The sequence below is a fragment of the Petromyzon marinus genome, chromosome 21, assembly GCF_048934315.1.
Source record: "Petromyzon marinus isolate PM22_M1 ecotype Great Lakes invasive population chromosome 21, UKy_Petmar_22M1.pri1.0, whole genome shotgun sequence".
Classification (NCBI taxonomy): domain Eukaryota; kingdom Metazoa; phylum Chordata; class Hyperoartia; order Petromyzontiformes; family Petromyzontidae; genus Petromyzon; species Petromyzon marinus.
In genome coordinates, this window is record NC_133687.1 from 11,769,964 (window position 1) to 11,797,797 (window position 27,834).

General features: G+C 47.5%; 1 protein-coding gene across 2 annotated transcripts in view; it reads left to right on the top strand.

The window, feature by feature from the left end:
* Positions 1-688: 688 nt before the first annotated feature.
* Positions 689-27,834, top strand: part of LOC116944383 (uncharacterized) — a 53,775-nt gene continuing 26,629 nt past the window's right edge. Inside the window, exons 1-3 of one of the 2 annotated variants that reach the window (XM_076068582.1) lie at positions 689-1,406; positions 9,845-10,050; positions 18,624-19,319. In XM_076068582.1, the coding sequence (XP_075924697.1) occupies positions 9,877-10,050; positions 18,624-19,307 (858 nt within the window). In that variant the 5' untranslated portion in view covers positions 689-1,406; positions 9,845-9,876 and the 3' untranslated portion in view covers positions 19,308-19,319. Of the gene's footprint in view, positions 1,407-9,844; positions 10,051-18,623; positions 26,712-27,834 lie in introns of those variants that run through there. The other variant, XM_076068581.1, reaches the window with a different exon arrangement.

Sequence of the window (27,834 nt, forward strand, 5' to 3'; positions counted from 1 at the left end):
TACGTGTAACACACACACACTGTGTATGTGTAACACACACTGTGTACGTGTAACACACACACACTGTGTACGTGTAACACACACACACTGTGTAGTGTAACACACACACACACACACTGTGTACGTGTAACACACACGCTGTGTACGTGTAACACACACACTGTGTACGTGTAACACACACACTGTGTACGTGTAACACACACTGTGTAGGGTAACACACACACACTGTGTACGTGTAACACACACACACTGTGTACGTGTAATACACACACACACTGTGTACGTGTAACACACACACATTGTGTATGTGTAACACACACACTGTGTACGTGTAACACACACACACACTGTGTACGTGTAACACACACACACTGTGTAGTGTAACACACACACTGTGTAGTGTAACACACACACACTGTGTACGTATAACACATACACACTGTGTACGTGTAACATACACTGTGTACGTGTAACACACACACTGTGTACGTGTAACACACAAACACACACTGTGTAGTGTAACACACTGACACAGTGCGGGAATGTGGAGCTGTCCGTCGGTGGTGGTGCTGAAAGTGCGTGGCTGTGGCTGTGAGGGTGGGGGTCGCGTGGGGTATGTGGGAGTGGGGGATGAGGGGGAGGGGTCTGGGGTGTAGGAGAGGTACGGGGGTGGGGGTAGGGGATTAGGGGGTAGGGATCGCCGGCTCTGATTGGGAAATTTGCGCCAGACGTTGACAGAAGCTTGGAAGGAGGAGCATTCATGCAGCATCAATGGTAGCAGCAGCAGCAGTGACAGCAACATCGGCAGCAGCAGCAGCAGTAACGGCAGAAGCAACAGCATCACTATTATAGCAGCAGCAACAGCAGTCGCATCGTCAATAGCAGCAGTAACAGCAACAAGAGCGGCAGTTGCAGCAGCAGTCTCGCTACAATGCGATCGCAGCAGCAACAGAAGTAACAGTAGCAGCAGCAGTAACATCATTAGCAGCAATGATTAGCAGCGCTATGCATACCATACTATATAGCAGCAAGAGCAGCAATAGCAGCAGCACTACGGATACAATACTGTAGCAGCAGTAGCGGCTCTCTGAATAAAATACTGTAGCAACAACAGCAGGAGCAGTATCAGCAGCAGCGGCAACAGCAACAGGAGTAAGAGCAACGGTGGTAGCATCAGTAGCAGCGTTATCAGCAGCAGCAGCAGCAGAAACATCCCCACTACCAGTAATAGTCGCAGCAGGATCAGCAGCAGCGGCACCCTCATCAACATCCTCAGTGCAACCAACTGATGAATATCGGTATCAGCAGCAGCAGCAGAGGAAGGGTGATGATGGGGTTGAGATGATGGTGGTGGTGATGATGTTGATGTTGATGCCATCAAGAAGCTGGAATGCAGCGCGAGCCCGGTAAGTGGTGGTGGTGGTGGTGGTTTTAGTAATCATGGTAGTGGTGATGGTTATGATTGTGGTTTTAGTAATCATGGTAGTGGTGATGGTTATGATTGTGGTTTTAGTAATCATGGTAGTGGTGATGGTTATGATTGTGGTTTTGGTGATGGTGGTAGTGGTGATGGTTATGATTGTGGTTTTAGTAATCGTGGTAGTGGTGATGGTTATGATTGTGGTTTTAGTAATCGTGGTAGTGGTGATGGTTATGATTGTGGTTTTGGTGAATGGTGGTAGTGGTGATGGTCATGATTGTGGTTTTGGTGATGGTGGTAGTGGTGATGGTTATGATTGTGGTTTTAGTAATCGTGGTAGTGGTGATGGTTATGATTGTGGTTTTAGTAATCGTGGTAGTGGTGATGGTTATGATTGTGGTTTTGGTGAATGGTGGTAGTGGTGATGGTCATGATTGTGGTTTTGGTGATGGTGGTAGTGGTGATGGTTATGATTGTGGTTTTAGTAATCGTGGTAGTGGTGATGGTTATGATTGTGGTTTTGGTGATGGTGGTAGTGGTGATGGTCATGATTGTGGTTTTGGTGAATGGTGGTAGTGGTGATGGTTATGATTGTGGTTTTGGTGATGGTGGTAGTGGTGATGGTTAGGATTGTGGTTTTGGTGATGGTGGTAGTGGTGATGGTTAGGATTGTGGTTTTGGTGATGGTGGTACTGGTGATGCATATGATTGTGGTTTTGGTGATGGTGGTAGTGGTGATGATTATGATTGTGGTTTTGGTGATGGTGGTAGTGGTGATGGTCATGATTGTGGTTTTGGTGATGGTGGTAGTGGTGATGGTCATGATTGTGGTTTTAGTAATCGTGGTAGTGGTGATGGTTATGATTGTGGTTTTGGTGATGGTGGTAGTGGTGATGGTTATGATTGTGGTTTTGGTGATGGTGGTAGTGGTGATGGTTATGATTGTGGTTTTGGTGATGGTGGTAGTGGTGATGGTTATGATTGTGGTTTTGGTGATGGTGGTAGTGGTGATGGTTATGATTGTGGTTTTAGTAATCGTGGTAGTGGTGATGGTTATGATTGTGGTTTTGGTGAATGGTGGTAGTGGTGATGGTCATGATTGTGGTTTTGGTGATGGTGGTAGTGGTGATGGTTATGATTGTGGTTTTAGTAATCGTGGTAGTGGTGATGGTTATGATTGTGGTTTTGGTGATGGTGGTAGTGGTGATGGTCATGATTGTGGTTTTGGTGAATGGTGGTAGTGGTGATGGTTATGATTGTGGTTTTGGTGATGGTGGTAGTGGTGATGGTTAGGATTGTGGTTTTGGTGATGGTGGTAGTGGTGATGGTTAGGATTGTGGTTTTGGTGATGGTGGTAGTGGTGATGCATATGATTGTGGTTTTGGTGATGGTGGTAGTGGTGATGATTATGATTGTGGTTTTGGTGATGGTGGTAGTGGTGATGGATATGATTGTGGTTTTGGTGATGGTGGTGATGCATATGATTGTAGTTTTGGTGATGGTGGTAGTGGTGATGGTTATGATTGTGGTTTTGGTGATGGTGGTAGTGGTTATGGTTATGATTGTGGTTTTGGTGATGGTGGTAGTGGTGATGGTTATGATTGTGGTTTTGGTGATGGTGGTAGTGGTGATGGTTATGATTGTGGTTTTAGTAATCGTGGTAGTGGTGATGGTTATGATTGTGGTTTTGGTGAATGGTGGTAGTGGTGATGGTCATGATTGTGGTTTTGGTGATGGTGGTAGTGGTGATGGTTATGATTGTGGTTTTAGTAATCGTGGTAGTGGTGATGGTTATGATTGTGGTTTTGGTGATGGTGGTAGTGGTGATGGTCATGATTGTGGTTTTGGTGAATGGTGGTAGTGGTGATGGTTATGATTGTGGTTTTGGTGATGGTGGTAGTGGTGATGGTTAGGATTGTGGTTTTGGTGATGGTGGTAGTGGTGATGGTTAGGATTGTGGTTTTGGTGATGGTGGTAGTGGTGATGCATATGATTGTGGTTTTGGTGATGGTGGTAGTGGTGATGATTATGATTGTGGTTTTGGTGATGGTGGTAGTGGTGATGGATATGATTGTGGTTTTAGTAATCGTGGTAGTGGTGATGGTTATGATTGTGGTTTTGGTGAATGGTGGTAGTGGTGATGGTCATGATTGTGGTTTTGGTGATGGTGGTAGTGGTGATGGTTATGATTGTGGTTTTAGTAATCGTGGTAGTGGTGATGGTTATGATTGTGGTTTTGGTGATGGTGGTAGTGGTGATGGTCATGATTGTGGTTTTGGTGAATGGTGGTAGTGGTGATGGTTATGATTGTGGTTTTGGTGATGGTGGTAGTGGTGATGGTTAGGATTGTGGTTTTGGTGATGGTGGTAGTGGTGATGGTTAGGATTGTGGTTTTGGTGATGGTGGTAGTGGTGATGCATATGATTGTGGTTTTGGTGATGGTGGTAGTGGTGATGATTATGATTGTGGTTTTGGTGATGGTGGTAGTGGTGATGGATATGATTGTGGTTTTGGTGATGGTGGTAGTGGTGATGGTTATGATTGTGGTTTTGGTGATGGTGATGGTGGTGATGCATATGATTGTAGGTTTGGTGATGGTGGTAGTGGTGATGGTTATGATTGTGGTTTTGGTGATGGTGGTAGTGGTGATGGTTAGGATTGTGGTTTTGGTAATGGTGGTAGTGGTGATGGTTATGATTGTGGTTTTGGTGATGGTGTTAGTGGTGATGGATATGATTGTGGTTTTGTTGATGGTGGTAGTGGTGATGGTTATGATTCTGGTTTTGGTGATGGTGGTGATGGTTATGATTGTGGTTTTGGTGATGGTGGTAGTGGTGATGGTTATGATTGTGGTTTTGGTGATGGTGGTAGTGGTGATGGTTATGATTGTGGTTTTAGTAATCGTGGTAGTGGTGATGGTTATGATTGTGGTTTTGGTGAATGGTGGTAGTGGTGATGGTCATGATTGTGGTTTTGGTGATGGTGGTAGTGGTGATGGTTATGATTGTGGTTTTAGTAATCGTGGTAGTGGTGATGGTTATGATTGTGGTTTTGGTGATGGTGGTAGTGGTGATGGTCATGATTGTGGTTTTGGTGAATGGTGGTAGTGGTGATGGTTATGATTGTGGTTTTGGTGATGGTGGTAGTGGTGATGGTTAGGATTGTGGTTTTGGTGATGGTGGTAGTGGTGATGGTTAGGATTGTGGTTTTGGTGATGGTGGTAGTGGTGATGCATATGATTGTGGTTTTGGTGATGGTGGTAGTGGTGATGATTATGATTGTGGTTTTGGTGATGGTGGTAGTGGTGATGGATATGATTGTGGTTTTGGTGATGGTGGTAGTGGTGATGGTTATGATTGTGGTTTTGGTGATGGTGATGGTGGTGATGCATATGATTGTAGGTTTGGTGATGGTGGTAGTGGTGATGGTTATGATTGTGGTTTTGGTGATGGTGGTAGTGGTGATGGTTAGGATTGTGGTTTTGGTAATGGTGGTAGTGGTGATGGTTATGATTGTGGTTTTGGTGATGGTGTTAGTGGTGATGGATATGATTGTGGTTTTGTTGATGGTGGTAGTGGTGATGGTTATGATTCTGGTTTTGGTGATGGTGGTGATGGTTATGATTCTGGTTTTGGTGATGGTGGTGATGGTTATGATTGTGGTTTTGGTGAATGGTGGTAGTGGTGATGGTTATGATTGTGGTTTTGGTGATGATGATAGTGGTGATGGTTATGATTGTGGTTTTGGTGATGGTGGTAGTGGTGATGGTTAGGATTGTGGTTTTGGTGAATGGTGGTAGTGGTGATGGATATGATTGTGGTTTTGGTGATGGTGTTAGTGGTGATGGTTAGGATTGTGGTTTTGGTGATGGTGGTAGTGGTGATGGATATGATTCTCGTTTTGGTGATGGTGGTAGTGGTGATGGATATGATTGTGGTTTTGGTGATGGTGTTAGTGGTGATGGTTAGGATTGTGGTTTTGGTGATGGTGGTAGTGGTGATGGTCATGATTGTGGTTTTGGTGAATGGTGGTAGTGGTGATGGTTATGATTGTGGTTTTGGTGATGGTGGTAGTGGTGATGGTTAGGATTGTGGTTTTGGTGATGGTGGTAGTGGTGATGGTTAGGATTGTGGTTTTGGTGATGGTGGTAGTGGTGATGCATATGATTGTGGTTTTGGTGATGGTGGTAGTGGTGATGATTATGATTGTGGTTTTGGTGATGGTGGTAGTGGTGATGGATATGATTGTGGTTTTGGTGATGGTGATGGCGGTGATGCATATGATTGTAGTTTTGGTGATGGTGGTAGTGGTGATGGTTATGATTGTGGTTTTGGTGATGGTGGTAGTGGTGATGGTTATGATTGTGGTTTTGGTGATGGTGGTGATGCATATGATTGTAGGTTTGGTGATGGTGGTAGTGGTGATGGTTATGATTGTGGTTTTGGTGATGGTGGTAATGGTGATGGTTAGGATTGTGGTTTTGGTGATGGTGTTAGTGGTGATGGATATGATTGTGGTTTTGGTGATGGTGTTAGTGGTGATGGTTATGATTGTGGTTTTGGTGATGGTGGTAGTGGTGATGGTTATGATTCTGGTTTTGGTGATGGTGGTGATGGTTATGATTCTGGTTTTGGTGATGGTGGTGATGGTTATGATTGTGGTTTTGGTGAATGGTGGTAGTGGTGATGGTTATGATTGTGGTTTTGGTGATGATGATAGTGGTGATGGTTATGATTGTGGTTTTGGTGATGGTGGTAGTGGTGATGGTTAGGATTGTGGTTTTGGTGAATGGTGGTAGTGGTGATGGATATGATTGTGGTTTTGGTGATGGTGTTAGTGGTGATGGTTAGGATTGTGGTTTTGGTGATGGTGGTAGTGGTGATGGTTAGGATTGTGGTTTTGGTGATGGTGGTAGTGGTGATGGTTATGATTCTGGTTTTGGTGATGGTGGTAGTGGTGATGGATATGATTGTGGTTTTGGTGATGGTGGTAGTGGTGATGGTTATGATTGTGGTTTTGGTGATGGTGGTGATGGATATGATTGTGGTTTTGGTGATGGTGGTAGTGGTGATGGTTATGATTGTGGTTTTGGTGATGGTGGTAGTGGTGATGGTTATGATTCTGGTTTTGGTGATGGTGGTGATGGATATGATTGTGGTTTTGGTGATGGTGGTAGTGGTGATGGTTATGATTTTGGTTTTGGTGATGGTGGTAGTGGTGATGGTTAGGATTGTGGTTCTGGTGATGGCGGTAGTGGTGATGGTTATGATTCTGGTTTTGGTGATGGTGGTGATGGTTATGATTGTGGTTTTGGTGATGGTGGTAGTGGTGATGGTTATGATTGTGGTTTTGGTGATGGTGGTAGTGGTGATGACGGTTTTGGTGATGGATTTGGTTATGATAGAGTGGTATAGTCGTGGTGTTGGTGATTATGATAGTGGTGGTGGTAAAAGTGGTGGTGTTTTGGTGATGTCATGATGATGGATGTTGTGACGAATGCAGTTAGTGGATGGGGAAGTTAGTGATGATGGTGGTAGTGACCGTGATGGTGACAGTGATGGTGGTGGTGACAGTGGTGGTGGTGAGAGTGATGATTGTGGTAGTGACCGTGATATGGGCGATGGTGGTGGTGGAGGTCCTGGTAGTGGTTGTGGTGATGACAATGGCTGTAGTGGTGGTGCTGATGATAGTGAATGTAGGTGTGGTGATGATCATAATGATGCTGATGGCGATCATGATGTGGTGGTGGTGGTCGTGCTATGATGGTGGTGATTTTCACAATGGTAAGAACAGTGATTGTGGTAACAGTGATGGTGATGTCAATGATGGTTTTAGAGTTGGTTATAATGATGATTGTATTGATGGTTATGGTGGAAGGTGTGGTGGTGGTGATGATGGTTGTGACAGCAGTGATGGTCGTGATAATTACACTGATGGTGACGGCGGTAGTGATGTTTATCTTGATGGTGGTGGTGACAGTGATGGTGGTGACAGTGATGGGGGTGGTGACAGTGGTGGTGACAGTGATGGTGGTGATGACAGGGATGGGAGTCGTGATGGTGACAGTGATGGTGACAGTGATGGTGACAGTGGTGGTGGTGGTGACAGTGGTGGTGGTGACAGTGATGGGGGTGGTGACAGTGGTGGTGACAGTGATGGTGGTGGTGACAGGGATGGGAGTCGTGATGGTGACAGTGATGGTGGTGGTGACAGTGATGGTGACAGTGATGGTGGTGGTGACAGTGGTGGTGACAGTGATGGGGGTGGTGACAGTGATGGGAGTCGTGATGGTGACAGTGATGGTGGTGGTGACAGTGATGGTGACAGTGATGGTGGTGGTGATGGTGGTGGTGACAGTGATGGTGGTGGTGACAGTGATGGTGGTGACAGTGATGGTGATGACAGTGATGGTGGTGGTGACAGTGATGGTGGTCGTGACAGTGATGGTGACAGTGACGGTGGTGGTGACAGTGATGGTGGTTGTGACGGCAGTGATGGTGGTGGTTACAGTGATGGGAGTCGTGATGGTGGGAGTTGTGGCGGTATTGATTGATGGTGTTGAAGATGATGATGGTGTTGATGAGTGATGATGTTGGTGATGGTAAGAGAGGGTGCTAATGATGGTGATAGTGGATATTCATATTTATTGTGATTATATTATTATAATAATTATAATGTTTGATGTTTGTCGAGAGTCGTATTGCAATATACAGCATGCTATGCTAACGTGGCTATATTTATCCAGCAGTGGATTGAAAGGCCTATACGTCGCTACTACCCTCTCCCCCATATTAAAGATGCGAGGGGCCAACCACACAATCAGAAAAACTCCCACAATCCGCCTCTCACCCATATGTCTCTGTCCATGTAAGAACAAGTGAAGGTGTTTTTTTCTTTACACATCCCGTCAGCCGCACGGCCTTCTGGGAGTGATATTTTTCAGCAGCGATGGTTTCATATAATCAGCAGGAGGTCGTTGAGTTCAGTAGCAACAGACAGACACACACGTGTTCTCATCATTGACAGCAATTGTGTCTTTGTGTCTACGTGAGTCTTTGGGTCTCTCTGTGCATCTATATAACTCTATGTAAGTAATATGGATCATATCAGTGTATGCAAGTATGGCTCTCTGTGTAAGTCCGCGGGTCTCAATGTGAGTCTGTGGATCACAGACTCACAATAATACTTGAGTCTATGGGTCTCTGTGCCAATCTTTGGGTCTGGTTGTGAGCCAATAATCAAGTAAATGAACGTGAGTCAATGGGTTTCTATGCGAGTCTGTAGGCCTCTATGTGGGTCTATGGATCATGTGTGAGTCTGTGGGTCTCTATGTGGGTCTATGGATCATGTGTGAATCTGTGGGTCTCTATGTGGGTCTATGGATCATGCGTGAGTCTGTAGGCCTCTATGTGGGTCTATTGATCATGTGTGAGTCTGTGGGTCTTTATGTGGGTCTATGGATAATGTGTGAGTCTATAGGCCTCTATGTGGGTCTATGGATCATATGTGAATCTGTGGGTCTCTATGTGGGCCTATGGATCATGCGTGAGTCTGTAGGCCTCTATGTGGGTCTATTGATCATGTGTGAGTCTGTGGGTCTCTATGTGGGTCTATAGATCATGTGTGAGTCTATAGGCTTCTATGTGGGTCTATGGATCATATGTGAATCTGTGGGTCTCTATGTGGGTCTATGGATCATGCGTGAGTCTGTGGGTCTCTATGTGGGTCTATGCAGCATACTATGGGGCGCCACACCAGCTGTTGCAGGAGGTTCGTGGGTTCGATCCCGACCCCCGACGTTTGCACATTTGGAGTTTGCGTGGTCTCCCCCGTGGTCGTGTGGATGTTTTTTCTCCGGGCCCTCCAGCTTTTACCTCCGCATTTAGAACCACCCCGCGTCTGGAGTGTTCGGCTTCTATCAATGTCCACGTGATGGGCCGCTACGTTGAGCTATCATTCGTGGCCAGGTCGCTTCTTGAATGAGAGATGTGCAGCCCAGTGGGGCCTTAGCTGGTAGAATAAATAAAACAGTAAAATATACGCGCGCGTGATTCAATGGATCTCTGTGTGATGAGTACGTTGGGTCCTTTAAGTGCGAGTCTTAAATGTCTTCATGCAAGTCTGTTGTTCGCGATCGAATATCGCGAACAACAGATTTGATCAACACTCGTATTCCTCATCATCATCATCAATCAACCACCATCGTCATCACTACCACCATCATCATCGTCATCAACATCATCATCACCATCATCAACATCACCATCATCACCATAAACATCATCATCATCACCGTCACCATCATCGTCATCACCATCATCATCACCATCATCACCACCATCATCATCACCATCACCACCACCATCATCACCACCACCACCATCATCACCACCGCCACCATCGTTGTGTCCGTGCGACTGTCAGGCTGAGGGGCCGCGCTGGCGGGCGGTAGGGCCATGGGCAACGCGGCGGAGAAGGCGACAGGCGCCCTCCCTCCTCCTCCTCCCGCCTCCTCCTCCTCGCAGCAGCAGCAGCAGCGCGACCCCACGGGCCGGGGCCCCGAGGGGGGCGGCCCTCCCGACGGGATGGTGGACCTCAGCACCCGCAGGCTGCGCGGGCTGCCCCTACAGGCGAGCGGCACCTACCCCCTACCCCCCTACCCCCCTACCCCCTACCCCCTACTCCCCTACCCCCCTACCCCTCTACCAACCTACTCCTCTACCCCCTACCCCCCTACCCCCTACTTCCCTACCCCCTACCCCCCTACCTCCTACCCCCCTACCCCCTACTCCCCTACCCCCCTACCCCTCTACCAACCTACTCCTCTACCCCCTACCCCCCTACCCCCTACTCCCCTACCCCCTACCCCCCTACCCCCTACTCCCCTACCCCCCTACCCCTCTACCAACCTACTCCTCTACCCCCTACCCCCCTACCCCCTACTTCCCTACCCCCTACCCCCCTACCCCCTACCCCCCTACCCCCTACTCCCCTACCCCCCTACCCCTCTACCAACCTACTCCTCTACCCCCTACCCCCCTACCCCCTACTTCCCTACCCCCTACCCCTCTACCAACCTACTCCTCTACCCCCTACCCCCTACCCCCTACCCCTCTACCAACCTACTCCTCTACCCCCTACCCCCATACCCCCTACCCTCCTACCCCTCTACCCCCTACCCCCCTAACCCCCTACCCCTCTACCAACCTACTCCTCTACCCCCTACCCTCCTACCCCCCTACTCCCCTGCCCCTCTACCCCCTACCCCCCTACCCCCTACCCCCTACCCCCCTAACCCCTTAACCCCCTACTCCCCTAACCCGTAATCCCCTACCCCCTACCCCTCTACTCCCCTACCCCCTACCCCCTACCCCTCTACCCCCTACCCCTCTACCCCCTACCCCCCTACTCCCTACCCCCCTACTCCCCTACCCTCCTACCCTCCTACCCCCCTACCCCCTCGATCGGGTTGCGCGTGCTACCGAGATCTCCTCGAGCCGAGAGAGAAGTCCACTCAGCAGCTGGGCTTGTTCTGTTTGTATTGTTTGTCCCGGTAGCCAATGTTACCATTCGCAATGATGATGATGTTGTTGTTGATGTTGATGTTCCGGACGTTGCTGCACGTGGACGTGGGCCCGTGAGCCATCGCCTGTGGAGGGAGGCAGCAGCCAAGGGGGTTGGTGGATCACCGCGCGCATCTTCGACCTTCCCGTGTGCGTCGAGGAGGCGCCGTGCCGCCGACTCGCCAGGAGAGGGCGGTGCGGCAAAATGCGAGGCCCCCACCCCCTACCCCCCACCCCCCGCCAGTTCCGTCTCTCTGTCTATGGCAGGGGTGGGGAACTTTTTGTTTCTGCTAAGGGTCAATTTGGGTAATTATATAACATCATTCGCGGGCCCTACAAAATTATCAACTTTAAAAATTAGCCCCGTTAAATTTGGTCAAACATTTCATTAACTCGCCCCTAATGCGATGGGCTGGAAGTGCTTCTCTTTGGCGAGGCGTGTGGTGATGATGTTAGCTGGCTATTGACCATGTTGCTTGCTACTCGCAACTGCTTTTCCAGGTGTTGCTCCTAGATTTATTGAATTTCGAGTCCCGCCTGCGGTTGCCTTGGCAGGGCCAGAGACCCAAATGATTCTGCGGGCCTCATACGGCCCGCGGTCCGGACGTTCCCCACCCCTGCTCTATGGGATACACTACAGCAGCGGTCCCCCCCCAAACATTTTTGGCACCAGGGACCGGTTTCGTGGAAGATAATTTTTTCACGGACCGGGGGGTGGGTATCATCATTGGGTCTTTCCCCCTTTTCAAAGAAGCTCTCCAGCGACGTTTGTTTTTTTTTACTCATTCTGGCTACTAGGGGTTAGAGCTTGTGGGCTTACCAACACCACGTGACTGAGACCGAGTGCGCGGTGCGGGAAAGAAGCGCGGATGGAAGTGGTGAATAATAAAATAATGGGGACGGGCCACGCGCGGACTCAACGCTCTCACCTCCTGCCGCTGCTGTGCGGCCCGGTTCCGGGGGTTGGGGACCCCTGGGATACAGCGTTGCTCCCTCGAACCGCATTGGTTTTCTCCGAGCGCTCCGGTTCCCCGCCGAGACGCAAGCCCTCGATAATTGGACGATGAAAACCCTCTGCGTGCAGAGAGGCTGCAGAGCTTCGACAATCCATGGCGCCAGCCGACATCCCTGGCTTCTTTCCCCTTTGCACGCTCCGTGTGCGGCTCGTCCGCGCGTCCCGAGTCGACGGCTGGCGGTGGGAGCGAGCGGCCAAGGATGCGGCGGCGCGGGTGTGTCGAGTTGTGGCGATGACCCTTGAGCTGCCTCCTTCTCACTCCCCGGCGTCTGTCCTGGAAGAAGTTGTTTTTGGTTGTTGTTGTTGTTGGCGTGGAACACCTTCAAGGGTCAACGTCGCGACATCTTTGGTTGCGAGAATTGCCCTCTCCGACATTCTCTCCGTGGCAATTAATTACTCAGCTGGCGCGTTGTTAATCGCTTGCGCGCCACGCACGGCGACAACGTTAATACATCATTAGACCTCCTTTGCCATCATCACGATGTAATAATAGGGGTTTTACCCCTTTTTTTTCTGGCAACAAAACTGAATTTTTTTTTTTACGAGGAATCACGTGTGCGTTAACCACAATGCTTGTGGTCAAAATACAAACAAAAAAAACACACACACACTCTGATAAGATATGATGCATTGCCCTTGAAGCTGATTTGGTCCACACCAGAGACGGCTTTCTTTTGAGCCTCGTCTCAAATTGGTGCTCGACCAGAGGACGCGTCGGGTGGTGGAGGGTTACACGACAAGGATTTGGCCAGACCGTTACATCTTGGCCTCCATTCAAAACTCAACCGCGATTCAAAGTGAGATAGAGAGGAGGAGGAGGAAGTGGTGGTGCCACCATGCGGTGTGGTGGTTAAAACGCGGTGGCAGACGAAAGTCTGGGTGAGACGGGTTGCACGCGCAAATTTGGGTTGCGTGCGATCTTTTGTTTTGTACAGTCAACACAGTTGGAGACCACGGAGGCCCAAAAGTGCCAAAAAAAACGTTCAAAGGGCCAGTACTGTATTGTACTGTATTGTTATTACTGTATAGTTATTGCTGTATTGTTATTACTGTTATTACTGTATTGTTATTACTGTTATCACTGTATTGTTATTATTGTTATTACTGTATTGTTATTACTGTATTGTTATTACTGTATAGTTATTATTGTTATTACCGTATTGTTATTACTGTATCGTTATTATTACTGCAGTGTTACTATATTGGTATTACTGTACTGGTATTACTGTATTGTTATTACTGTATTGTTATTGCTGTATTGTTATTGCTGTATTGTTATTGCTGTATTGTTTTTACTATATTGGTATTACTGTATTGTTATTACTGTGTTGTTATTACTGTATTGTTATTACTGTGGTGTTATTACTATATTGTTATTACTGTATTGTTATTGCTGTATTGTTATTGCTGTATTGTTATTGCTGTATTGTTATTACTGTATTGTTATTACTGTATTGTTATTACTGTATTGTATTTTTATTGTATTGTTATTACTGTATTGTTATTACTGTGTTGTTATTACTGTATTGTTATTACTGTGGTGTTATTACTATATTGTTATTACTGTATTGTTATTACTGTATTGTTATTACTGTATTGTTACTACCGTATTGTTATTACTGTATTGTTATTACTGTATTGTTATTGCTGTATTGTTATTACTGCATTGTTATTACTGTATTGTTATTATTTTATTGTTATCACTGTATTGTATTTTTATTGTATTATTGCTGTATTGTTATTATTGTTATTACCGTATTGTTATTACTGTATTGTTATTACTGTATTGTTATTACTGTATTGTTATTACTGTATTGTCATTGCTGTATTGTTATTACTGTATTGCTATTGCTGTATTGTTATTACTGTATTGTAATTACTGCATTGTTATTATTTTATTGTTATTACTGTATTGTTATTACTGTATTGTTGTTACTGTGTTGTTATTACTGTGGTGTTATTACTATATTGTTATTACTGTATTGTTATTATTGTATTGTTATTACTGTATTGTTACTACTGTATTGTTATTACTGTATTGTAATTACTGCATTGTTATTATTTTATTGTTATTACTGTATTGTTATTACTGTATTGTTATTACTGTGATGTTATTACTGTATTGTTGTTACTGTGTTGTTATTACTGTATTGTTGTTACTGTATTGTTATTGCTGTATTGTTATTACTGTATTGTTACTACTGTATTGTTATTATTTTATTGTTATTACTGTATTGTTATTACTGTGGTGTTATTACTATATTGTTATTTCTGTATTGTTATTACTGTATTGTTATTACTGTATTGTCATTGCTGTATTGTTATTACTGTATTGTAATTACTGCATTGTTATTATTTTATTGTTATTACTGTATTGTTGTTACTGTGTTGTTATTATTGTATTGTTATTACTGTATTGTTATTACTGTATTGCTATTGCTGTATTGTTATTACTGTATTGTTATTACTGTTTTGTTATTACTGTATTGTTATTGCTGTATTGTTTTGACTGTATTGTTATTACTGTATTGTTATCACTGTATTATTACTGTATTGTTATTACTGTATTGTTATTATTACCGTATTGTTATTGCTGTATTGTTATTACTGTATTGTTATTACTATATTGTTATTACTGTATTGTTATTGCTGTATTGTTATTGCTGTATTGTTATTGCTGTATTGTTTTTACTATATTGGTATTACTGTATTGTTATTACTGTGTTGTTATTACTGTATTGTTATTACTGTATTGTTATTGCTGTATTGTTATTGCTGTATTGTTATTGCTGTATTGTTTTTACTATATTGGTATTACTGTATTGTTATTACTGTGTTGTTATTACTGTATTGTTATTACTGTGGTGTTATTACTATATTGTTATTACTGTATTGTTATTGCTGTATTGTTATTACTGTATTGTTATTACTGTATTGTTATTACTGTATTGTTACTACCGTATTGTTATTACTGTATTGTTATTACTGTATTGTTATTGCTGTATTGTTATTACTGCATTGTTATTACTGTATTGTTATTATTTTATTGTTATTACTGTATTGTATTTTTATTGTATTGTTATTGCTGTATTGTTATTATTGTTATTACCGTATTGTTATTACTGTATTGTTATTACTGTATTGTTATTACTGTATTGTTATTACTGTATTGCTATTGCTGTATTGTTATTACTGTATTGTAATTACTGCATTGTTATTACTGTATTGTTGTTACTGTGTTGTTATTACTGTATTGTTATTACTGTATTGTTGTTACTGTGTTGTTATTACTGTATTGTTATTACTGTGGTGTTATTACTGTATTGTTATTACTGTATTGTTATTACTGTGGTGTTATTACTATATTGTTATTACTGTATTGTTATTACTGTATTGTTATGCCTGTATTGTTATTACTGTGGTGTTATTACTATATTGTTATTGCTGTATTGTTATTACCGTATTGTTATTACTGTATTGTCATTGCTGTATTGTTATTACTGTATTGTTACTACTGTATTGTTATTACTGTATTGTTATTACTGTATTGTTATTATTGTATTGTTATTACTGTATTGTATTTTTACTGTATTGTTATTACTGTATTGTTGTTACTGTATTGTTATTACTGTATTGTTATTGCTGTATTGTTATTTCTGTATTGTTATTACTGTATTGTTATTACTGTATTGTCATTGCTGTATTGTTATTACTGTATTGTAATTACTGCATTGTTATTATTTTATTGTTATTACTGTATTGTTATTGCTGTATTGTTACTACTGTATTGTTATTACTGTATTGTTATTACTGTATTGTTATTATTGTATTGTTATTACTGTATTGTATTTTTACTGTATTGTTATTACTGTATTGTTGTTACTGTATTGTTATTACTGTATTGTTATTACTGTATTGTTATTGCTGTATTGTTATTTCTGTATTGTTATTACTGTATTGTTATTACTGTATTGTCATTGCTGTATTGTTATTACTGTATTGTAATTACTGCATTGTTATTATTTTATTGTTATTACTGTATTGTTATTACTGTATTGTTATTACTGTATTGTTATTACTGTATTGTTATTGTTATCGGAGCATGAATAGAGACGAGGGTGATGGGAGGAAGTGAACTCCTGGGTGAGCAGAGTGAGGGAATAAGCAGAGGGGGGGGGGGGCTGATGTGGGGTGAATGGGGTGAGTGAGGTGAGTGTGTGAGTGAGTGAGTGTGTGAGTGAGGTGAGTGAGGTGAGTGTGTGAGGTGAGTGTGTGAGTGAGTGAGTGTGTGAGTGAGGTGAGTGAGTGAGGTGAGTGAGTGAGGTGAGTGTGTGAGGTGAGTGAGTGAGGTGAGTGAGTGAGGTGAGTGAGTGAGGTGAGTGAGGTGAGTGTGTGAGTGAGGTGAGTGAGGTGAGTGAGTGAGGTGAGTGAGGTGAGTGAGTGAGGTGAGTGAGGTGAGTGTGTGAGGTGTGTGTGTGAGGTGAGTGAGTGAGGTGAGTGTGTGAGTGAGGTGAGTGTGTGAGTGAGGTGAGTGTGTGAGTGAGGTGAGTGTGTGAGTGGGTGAGTGAGGTGAGTGTGTGAGTGAGTGAGTGTGTGAGTGAGGTGAGTGAGTGAGGTGAGTGAGTGAGGTGAGTGTGTGAGGTGAGTGAGTGAGGTTAGTGAGTTGAGTGAGTTAGGTGAGTGGGTGAGTGTGTGAGTGAGGTGAGTGTGTGAGTGGGTGAGTGAGGTGAGTGTGTGAGTGAGGTGAGTGTGTGAGTGAGGTGAGTGTGTGAGTGAGTGAGGGTGTGAGTGAGGTGAGTGTGTGAGTGAGGTGAGATGAGTGTGTGAGTGAGGTGTGAGGTGAGTGAGTGAGGTGAGTGTGTGAGTGAGGTGTGTGTGTGTGTGAGTGAGGTGAGGTGAGTGTGTGAGTGAGGTGTGAGGTGAGTGAGTGAGGTGAGTGTGTGAGTGTGTGAGTGAGGTGAGTGTGTGAGTGAGGTGAGGTGAGTGTATGAGTGAGGTGTGAGGTGAGTGAGTGAGGTGAGTGTGTGTGTGAGGTGAGTGTGTGAGGTGAGTGTGTGAGTGAGGTGAGTGTGTGAGGTGAGTGTGTGAGTGAGGTGAGTGTGTGTGTGAGGTGAGTGAGGGGGGGCACACGGCAGTGAGCGAGCCCACCGCTGGGCCTGAGCCAACCGCAGCTGTTAGGCGATCGTGAGTCTTGCCCTGTGTGGCACATTAGCAATGGACCACTCTTTTAATGATTTCCTCGGGCAGCAAGGGAGTAAAGTGTGGTTTTGTGAAAGTCCTTATGTGCTGTGCGGTACATCGACGCACGTGTGTACACCAGCATGTGATGACTGAGTTGGGCCTGTAGGGGGCAGGCAGGGTTATTGATGAACCGGACTGGTACACCAGCCACGTGGTTAATGGCGACTCGGTTGACGAATTGCTGTGTGTGACACCACGTGCTGCTGCATTTTACAGGAATAGGACCCAAAAGTTGTTTTTTGATCGTTGTAGAAATGTTCCAGAATTGTTCTAGACTTCAAGCTTGGCTTTGAATTGTTAGTTTGTGAGAAATTCAATAGGAGGGATTTTTAGCACTGTGCACTCTTAAAGGATGACGTACTGTAATTGTAATTCTCAAACGCAAATACTATTTATTCTATAACCATGCCCATGCACCCAGAGTATGACTACTTGCAATGCTATTGAGAATAGAACACATGTACAGTAGTAAGTTGTACAATGGTGACAAATACAGTATGTATACTGTACACATACAGTACAGATAATGGGTGTAAGATACCGATGTAAGTGGATGGTATAGATAGACATACAGCTTAGGATTAAAGTAGAATAGTGAAGTGCAAAGATTATTGTCAAAGATGGTTTATCAGTCGTAGAATTGGGTTTAAGAGAAACTTATTGATTAACCGGAGTGGTACACCAGTCACGTGGTTAATGGCGACTTGGTTGAGGATTGCTGTGTGTGACACCACGTGCTGTTGCATTTTACAGATTGACCACAATAAATGTTTGCCCTCGATTTAGAGCACCTTCCCACGTCCTTCATTTCGAGTGTGCAACACCTGTAACCCCAATCGCTAAGGCGCCTCTCTCTCCTCCACTGCCTCCACCACCTCCACGACCATCGTCACCACCTCCACCATTGTCCCCACCACCTCCACCACCTCTTCCACCATTGTCCCCACTTTCACCGCATCCACCTTCACCACCACCATCACCGCCACCTCCAACACCACCACGGCCTCCACGATTGTCCCCACCACCTCCTCCACCGTTGTCACCACCACCTCCACCATCGTCACCACCTCCACCATCGTCCCCGCCACCACCTCCACCATCGTCACCACCACCTCCACCATCGTCCCCGCCACCACCTCCTCTACCGCCACCGCCGCCTCCTCCACCGTTGTCACCACCACCACCATCGTCCCCGCCACCACCACCACCACCTCCACCATCGTCCCCGCCACCACAACCACCTCCTCCACCATCGTCACCACCACCTCCACCATCGTCCCCGCCACCACCTCCTCTACCGCCACCGCCGCCTCCTCCACCGTTGTCCCCACCTTCGCCGCGTTCACCGCCGCCACCGCCACCGCCACCGCCGCCGCCGCCGCAGGTGTGCGGCTTCCGCAACGTGGTGAAGCTGTACGCCAGCGACAACCTCCTGCGCGACCTCCCCGTCGAGCTCGGCCGCCTCAGCCGCCTCCGCATCCTCGCGCTCGACGCCAACCGCCTGGACGAGCTGCCGCGCTGCGTGTGCGGCCTCGCCTCCCTCTCGCGCCTCTACCTGGGCGGCAACCGCCTGCGCTCGCTGCCCGCCGAGCTGCGCGACCTGCGCGCCCTGCGCTCCCTCTGGATCGACAACAACCGCTTCCGCTCCCTGCCGCCCTCCCTCTGCGACCTGCCCCAGCTGCGCACGCTCCAGGCGGGCGACAATCGCCTGCGCTCCCTGCCCGAGGGCCTGGCGCGCCTTCGCGAGCTGCGGGGCATCTGGCTCTACGGCAACCGCTTCACCGAGTTCCCCGACGTGCTGCGACGCGCCGAGAGCCTCGAGGTCATCGACGTCGACCGCAACGGCATCCGCCGCTTCCCGCCGCTGTCGCGCATGCCCCGTCTCAAGCTGCTCTCGTTCGACCGCAACCCCTGCCGCCTGCCGCCCGAGGTGGCCGCGCGGGTGACGCTGGTCGGGGAGGCCGAGGGGACGAGGGCGGCGGCGTCGGGCGCGCGGACGCTCCTGGCGAGGGGCGGCGGCGCGGTGGCGCTGGCGGCCGCCGTGACGGAAGATTCCGACGTTCGCTGACGCCCCGGCGAGGTTGGCCCGGTTTTTGCTGCCGCCGTCGCTGCTGCTGCTGCCGCTGCTGCTGCTGTTGTTGGTTGTTGTTGTTGTTGTTTTCTACGACGTGCGCGTGTTGGGGGGGGTGGGGGGGGCGGATGGATGTCACGTTTGGCGAGAGTTTCTGGCAAGTGCCATGCTGTGTTGCCAGCTCGGTGGTTTTAATGCGAGGTGAACTTTCGAGGTGACGGCACACGATGAGCAAACACCCGCGTCAAGCCCCGTACGGCGGCTTATAACCCCGTATTCTTGTACAGGTAAATTGAGTGTTCAGGGCCATTCGCCATAGAGCCGTTTCAATACAGCCAAAACAAAATGATGCGTCTGTTTGTTTGTGTTTCTCCCCTTGCGATGGGACTTTGTAAGATGAGCGTTGACATTTAAAAGGGGCACGGGGGTGACCAACAAAGGTCTGAATTGGTCTGTAATAAGGTAAGGGCACTGATAAGGGGTTGACAGGTGTGGATGAGGCAGTGCTTCTAAAACTCGCGTGGCCTGCGGACCACTCAGCTCCCACACCCCACCCATCCCTGGTGACAAAATGCATTCACTTCTCTCTCTCTCTAAACGGCAGAAAAACAAAATAATTCGTATTGCCGAAACATAAAAAGTGTTGGGTTTTTTTTAAACACAGCTATAAGGTTTTTTTTTTTAGGACGGGGGCATTTAGATCTTAGGGTGAGGCCAGTTTAATCGGGGGTCGTTTACCTACCTTCATTTTGAAATTTGATACGAGTCAAATATCAATGTCGGAAACAAAAGGCTACAATAAACGTCGCTGTGATCCCAATCAACCTGCCGCTCGTGTCACAGCCAACGCCCGGGACCATCGCACTTTGAGAACCACTGCCGTGGGGCAGGGCAGGGGGGGCGGGGGGTAGGCGCGACTCCCACTCCAGCGTGGTTATCACATCGGACCTCAGGGCTGTGGGGGGGGGGGTCGCTACTTTGATTTCATCTCCCGGGGCACGGCAGGCCATTGGCGGGCCCATTGGTGGGTCGTGGTTGGGGGTGGGTGGGATGAAGGGCGGGTAAGCCAACCTCTTGCAGGGGCTGCGCCTGTATCCGCGTCAACACGAATTCAACCCGGGACGCAGGTTCATAAGCACGCTCCCAGGATCCGCTCCTACACACGGGGGGCATCGTGGCCTCCTCGTCCTCCCTTGAAGGCCGCCAGATTTGTTGTCGGTCACCTTGGCTAGAACGGAACGGGATGGCCGTTGGAACTCCCACGGCGAGAGGTGTAACTGGATGTGGTGTGCTGGGCGCGAAGGGAGCTTTCCGGAATCGCTGACCCGGGACAGCCTTTGGTTCGAGTCCGTAAGCCTCTCGGCCTTCCGGGAGAGTTTTATACGTCGACATTTGTTTTAAGCGAGCGAAAATCCTGCATTGGTTTCGACCTTTCGCGGTCTCATCAGCAGAGTGAGCATTGTCGAATATGTCTTGCTGGAGGTACGCGAGGTTTGCCGGTGAGAGCACTCCGTCTTCAAGATGTGCTCAAGTCTTACGAGATACCATCGGTAGGTCAGGGCTCCGGGTTGTTCTTCGTGCTTTCGAGGTCCCTGACTCTCTGCTCACAATCAACAAGGACCTTAATTTTAACACACGACCAATATTATCCATAAGAGGTTTTTGGGTTTTTTTGGAAGGGAGGGGTTTAACGACACATTTATATTTAAGCGATCGAACGTCCCAAAAAAAAACCTCTATTAAGGACCTTCATGATGGTGGGCAGGCCCGCGTAGAGCTCCATGGGCCCGGACTTACCCAGAACCTTCGCCTGTTGGCGATATCGTAGTCTCCGGCCAAAACGTGAAGCTGAGATGAAATGCTCAAACCGCTGTTTGGTGCGCAACAAAAAAAAAGCAATATGGCACAGAGGCACTCGTTAGCGTGTGGCGTGGTTCACGAAGAATAGCCAGACTGTCCACATCAAACTAGAGGCGCGTTTAAGTCCATCGGCCGAATTGGCCTTCCAGTTCGAATAGCTATGCAGCAGGCATTTGTATCAGTTGGGAACACTCCGGATTGGTTTCGACATTTATGGGTCTCATCAGCAGTAGAAGCAGTCGGGCCTGTTTAGCAGGTTCTGCTGGGGGTTTTGTTTTTGTTTGCCAGATGTTGTTGGCAAGAGCGCTCGCCCCCTTCATCGCTAATGCGGGGTTGGTTGGATGTCCGTTCGGTACAACAAGCAATGCAATGCAAGCTCATTCTCCACTGTTGTTGTGGCGGTCATCTTATAAAGACTTTCACCACCCCCCTCCTCCTTCTCATTCCACTGTCATCTGTTGGAGGCCGGCCTCATGCCATGTCGGTTGTGGTGGGATGGGTTGGGGGGGGGGGGGTGTTTGACCATACTTCACCATCCGGGCCACTGCTGGTTTGGAGAGGTGGGCTTCTTGTGGGATCAACTGTGTATAAATATATAAATGTAAACATTATGTAAATATATATTATAAAATGTTATATTTAATTATTCCTGCCATTTAAACCTCAGGCAATCGGGCCGTAGATTCCATTCGAACACGGATAAACAACGCCATAATATAACTTAAACATGAGCCACTCGATTTAAGTGTTTAGTTACTTTTACTTAAGGAAAAAAAGGGTTAACTCAACAAGTATTTTAACTTTGAAAGAATGAACACACGTCACGCATTTATTTTGAACGCGACCAGATCGGAATCCCTACTCCGACATCCACCGCACAACTTCAAATCGTCACCCGTGCTGCTCCACAACACGGGTATACGGCGAATCGGGGCGACTGCCCTGGGCCCCACGCTTTGGGGGGGGCGGTGGCGGGGGGGGGGTGCGCGCTTCGGCGTCACGGTGTCAGATGGAATATTTCCGATTTTTGGTTTGTGAGTTTCCCCGAGCTCCGCACTTACCCCCCCCCCCCATCCTTGGTTATAATCGATTGTTATCATCGATCGTTATACAGACGATTCGGTGGGGAGAGGCGGGGTGCAATGGGCAAAACTGTCCCCCGTACCCCCCTCCCCCCCACCTTTGAATGTTCTCTACTCGCCCCTCGCAGTGTCTGCATCAGCGGGCTGAGTTGGGGGGGGGGGCACGGGGAGGTGATGAGAGTGGAGAAGGTAGGGGGGGGGGTGGGGCCGGAGAGGGTCACGATTTCACTCGATTATTTATTTCACTTTGACTCGTTTGCATGCCGTCTCCTTTGTATCTGTCCATCTCGTTTGTACCGTCTTCGAGAGCCTCTCCTCCCTCCTGTTGAGATCGCAACGGGCCCGGTGGCCCTGTCGGGCGAGACGGAGCGATCCGACCCCCCGTGCCCGGCGCATCGCATCGTGACTTCGCGGCATCGCGAAAGGTGGTGGCGGCGTCGGCTTGCGGAGGAGGGCTTCATCCAGCAGTGGATTGGCCATGGCCCGTGACGATGATCGTTTGCCAATGTTACATTTGGGACAGTGGGGCCAGGCCAAGGTCCTGCAAAGGAGGCAAACGAGATGGGGGGGGGGGGGGGTGGACCGATACGAATCCAAACGGGACTATTGTTGGGAGCGGGCCTCCATCCAGCAGTGGATCGACCATGGCCTATGATGACGACGACGATGGTGGTGAATTATTGTTTAAAACGCAGAATATCCTGTTCAAAGTTTACACAAAATATATAACTTTATATACTACGTATGAATATAGATCTATATATGTACACACATAGCGTCGAGCCTATGACCGGATCGCCCGGACTGCACCCATATCTCAGAAGCTAAGCAGGAGCTGAGCCTGGAACAGCTCTTGTGTGTGGGCGACCAGCGGCATGCATAACAGGTGCTGTAGTCTACTGCCGGGGCAGTGCATGGGACCCAGTTGTGCTGTACTCCTATGCTCCTCCTCGCCACCGCCTTCACCGTCAAACCCGCGCTGACCAGCGTGGTGAAGTATGGTCAAATAGCCTCTATCCAGCAGTGGAATGCCAATAAGGGCTATACGTGTACACGCATAGAGTCGTGTGCGAGTGAGAGAGACCACCACCACGTTGACTGTGAAGACAGCTGGACACGTCACGGCGAGAAGGGGACGACGATGATGATGGTGACGACGATGATGATGGTGACGATGGTGACGATAGTAACGATGATGATGGTGACGATGATGATGACGACAATAATGAAGGTAATGACGATGATGACGGTGATGACGATGGTGACGATGATGATGGTGACAATGGTGATGATGATGACGATGATGACGGTGATGATGGTGATGATGGTGATGATGGTGATGATGGTGATGATGGTGATGGTGATGATGGTGACGATGGTGACGATAATAACGATAATGACGGTGATGACTATGGTGACGATGATGACGATGATGACGGTGATGATGGTGATGATGGTGATGATGATGATGACGATGATGAAGGCGATGACGATGATGATGGGGGTGACGATGATAGTGACGATGGTGATGGTGATGACGATGATGAAGGCGATGACGATGATGATGAAGGTGACGATGATGGTGACAATGGTGATGGTGATGACGATGATGAAGGTGATGACGATGATGACGGTGATGACGATGATGACGGTGATGACGATGGTGATGACGGTGATGAAGGTGACGACGGTGATGACGATGATGATGATGGTGACGATGATGATGGTGACGACGATGGTGACGATGGTGATGATGGTGACGATGGTGATGACGATGATGACGATGCTGACAATGGTGATGGTGATGATGATGGTGATGACGATGATCATGGTGACGATGGTGATGGTGATGATGGTGACGATGACGATGGTGACGATGATGATGGTGAGGATGATGGTGACGATGATGATGGTGACGATGATGATGGTGACAATGGTGATGGTGACGACGATGGTGACGATGGTGACGATGGTGATGGCCGGCGGTCGAGACTTAGCGACTCGCCCCGAGACACGACGTCCACCGCCGAGATTGAGCGACGTCAACGCCTTGGGGAGGAGGGGAGACAGGCCACCATCCAGCAGTAGATCGATCATCGCTGACGATGACAGCGATACATGTACGCACCCAACACTTGATGATATACGCATGCCGTGCGCTTGGTGAGACACGTTGTGTCATTTGGATAAACACGAATTACATTTTATTTTTTGGTAAGAGAAGAAAAGTCATTAGGATTGTGTCCTGCGGTGTAGCAGACGTGCGTGCGAGACTCGGTATTTGTACCAAGGTAGCTTTGGATAATAATATAAAATACAAATACTATAGGGCATATCTTGCAATTATAAATATAAGATGATATGGCAAAGATGAATAATCCTGATGTTTATTTTCATACGTTACGTCATCCGCGATCTTCGTTTGGAATCTCGATCGACTCTATTACGAAGACGATGACGATGTCGATGATGATGTTGATGATGTTGATGTTGATGACGATGATGTTGATGACGATGATGTTGATGACGATGATGATGTTGATGACGATGATGATGATGTTGATGATGTTGATGATGATGTTGATGATCATATTCTTGGTTCTTTCAGTAAAGTCACGTAGAAGTGAAACATTAAAATAATAAAAATATAAAACAATACAATTCTCACGACGTTTCGACTGCAGCACAAGCAATAATCATCAGGTGTGAAAACCACAGCAAGAAAATAAGCATAAGATCCAAGTCCGATTCAACACATTACATAAAATCCGTGATCTGGTTCCGTCTGTAAAAGATGTGATTCCGGACATACAGTACCCTGGCATCTACAAACTAAGTTGCCTCTGTGGTAGTAGTTACATTGGAGAAACCAAACGACATGTCTCGGACCGCATTCGTGAATACAAAGCAGACTTAAAACACGGTAGGACCAACACCTCGGCCGTGGCAGATCACTGTTATAATTCAGTAGGCTCACATGACATTGACTTCTCCAAGACAGAGGTTCTTTGCAAGCCATCTGGCTACCATGAGAGATTCGTTCATGAGGCTATCCACATATACAAACACAGTCAATTTCAACCAAGAAAATGGATTCTGGCTTAGCAATCATTGGAAGGATTGGAAAAACCATTTCGGGTCTTAATTGATTGTTCACGCTTACGGTGGCTTTCAGACCGCATCCATTATTTTCGTCTCCCCCCTCCTCTTTTCCGAACATAGATGGACTCGTCCACCTGAATAACTGCCAAATCGCTCTCCGTGGTGCTAACGTTAAAAAAACCCGCCACTTTTTTCAAATTTTATGGCTGTGGTTTTCACACCTGTTGATGATTGCTTGTGTTACAGTCGAAACGTCATGCGAATTTTATTGTTTTATATTTTTATTTTATTGTTTCCCTTCTATGTGACTTTACCGAAAAAAACAAAAATATTAATCCCTGCAGTCACGAAAGCTTTAAATCAAAAGTTGATGATCATGTTGATGATGACGATGTTGATGATGTTGATGATGATGTTGATGATGTTGATGATGATAATGATGCTGATGATGATGTTGATGATGATGACGATGATGATGACGATGATATATTATTTTTGGTACCTGTTTATTTCTCCCCGTGGCTCTCTAATTTGGATGTATCTGGGAAGCCCAAGATTGTAAATAATGACGGGGTTGTTTTTTTTAAATCACCGAGTTAAGTTAACGTAACCGGCGATGTCCCTGGCCTAAAAAGGAGACAGAGTGAGAGAATTACGATTCGGTTGATTCGATCGTCGATTATTTCCGCAGAAATAAACGACCACTAATTAAAAAGAGAGAAAAAAAGAAAATCCCCATCAGCTGGCTCATTTACCAATTCACAGCTACACGTAATTGCTCACTCCTTCGCCAAGCCGCATTGACCAGGGTGGTGAAGTATGGTCAACCCCGCACCCCCCCCCCCCCACTGCAACCGCCTTTGTCTACCCAGCAATGCGAATGACAACGCCACAGTTAGTCGATCGGCAAAGACGCGCGGAGGGGTGAAGTGTGGGTACTCCTCACATCTTCTTCTCAGACGTCTGGCCGTTATGGAAGAGTAGGCCAAAGCACCATCTGAAAGGCTCACCGGTGCTCCCTCGTGGTCGGAGGCTCATCGGCAAGCGGTGGCATTGGCAAGACATTGCAGGGATGCGCACTTTACCCATTCGTCTCGTGGTGGAATCCTGACATCGTCTTCCCTGCCAGCATAAGCCTGGGGCTGCGTTCATTTGTTGGCAGGCAAAAGCCATCAGCAGGGCAACTTCATTATCCTCATGACATGGACAAAGTCCATCCAACCAATCCTGACGAGTCGCATTCGTACAAATCCCTGGCTTTGTCTGAAATTTGAGGCCTGAGCATGCATTACTACTCTCACTGTGGTTACAAACGTCACGGGAATCACAATAAAGGCGGTTGCTGTTGGTGACGGACGGTAATGGACACATCTGATTTCATAACAAGTGAAAGGGAAATTTTGGTGGTTCAGGGGGTGAGTGAGGAGTGAGTGGGCGAGGAGTGAGTGGGCGAGTCAATGGGTGCGTGAGTGGGTGGGTAAGTGAGGAGTGAGTGGGTGAATGAGTGGGTGAGTGAGTGGGTAGGTGAGTTAGGAGTGGGTGGGTGGGTCGGTGAGTGAGTGGGTGAGTGAGTGGGTAGTTGAGTGGGTGAGTGAGTGGGTAGGGCTGTCGGTGGCTGAGTGAGCGGGTGAGTGAATGGGTGAGTAGGTGAGTGAGTGGGTGGTTGAGTCAGTGGGTGCGTGAGTGGGTGGGTAAGTCAGGAGTGAGTGGGTGAATGAGTGGGTGAGTGAGTGGGTAGGTGAGTGAGGAGCGGGTTAGTGAGTGGATGAGTGAATGGGTGGGTGAATCGGTGAGTGAATGGGTAGGTGAGTTGGTGGGTGAGTCGGTGGGTGGGTGAGTCGGTGGGTGGGTGATTGGGTGACTGAGTGGGTGAGTTAGTGGGTGGGTAAGTGAGGAGTGAGTGCGTGAATGAATGGGTGGGTGAGTCGGTGAGTGAGTGGGTAGCTGAGTCGGTGGGTGATTGTGTGGGTGGGTGAGTGGGTGAGTGAGTGGGTGAGTCAGTGGGTGCGTGAGTGGATGGGTAAGTCAGGAGTGAGTGGGTGAATGAGTGGGTGAGTGAGTGGGTAGGTGAGTTAGGAGTGGGTGGGTGGGTCGGTGAGTGAGTGGGTGAGTGAGTGGGTAGTTGAGTGGGTGAGTGAGTGGGTAGGGCTGTCGGTGGCTGAGTGAGCGGGTGAGTGAATGGGTGAGTAGGTGAGTGAGTGGGTGGTTGAGTCAGTGGGTGCGTGAGTGGGTGGGTAAGTCAGGAGTGAGTGGGTGAATGAGTGGGTGAGTGAGTGGGTAGGTGAGTGAGGAGCGGGTTAGTGAGTGGGTGAGTGAATGGGTGGGTGAATCGGTGAGTGAGTGGGTAGGTGAGTTGGTGGGTGAGTCGGTGGGTGGGTGAGTCGGTGGGTGGGTGATTGGGTGACTGAGTGGGTGAGTTAGTGGGTGGGTAAGTGAGGAGTGAGTGCGTGAATGAATGGGTGGGTGAGTCGGTGAGTGAG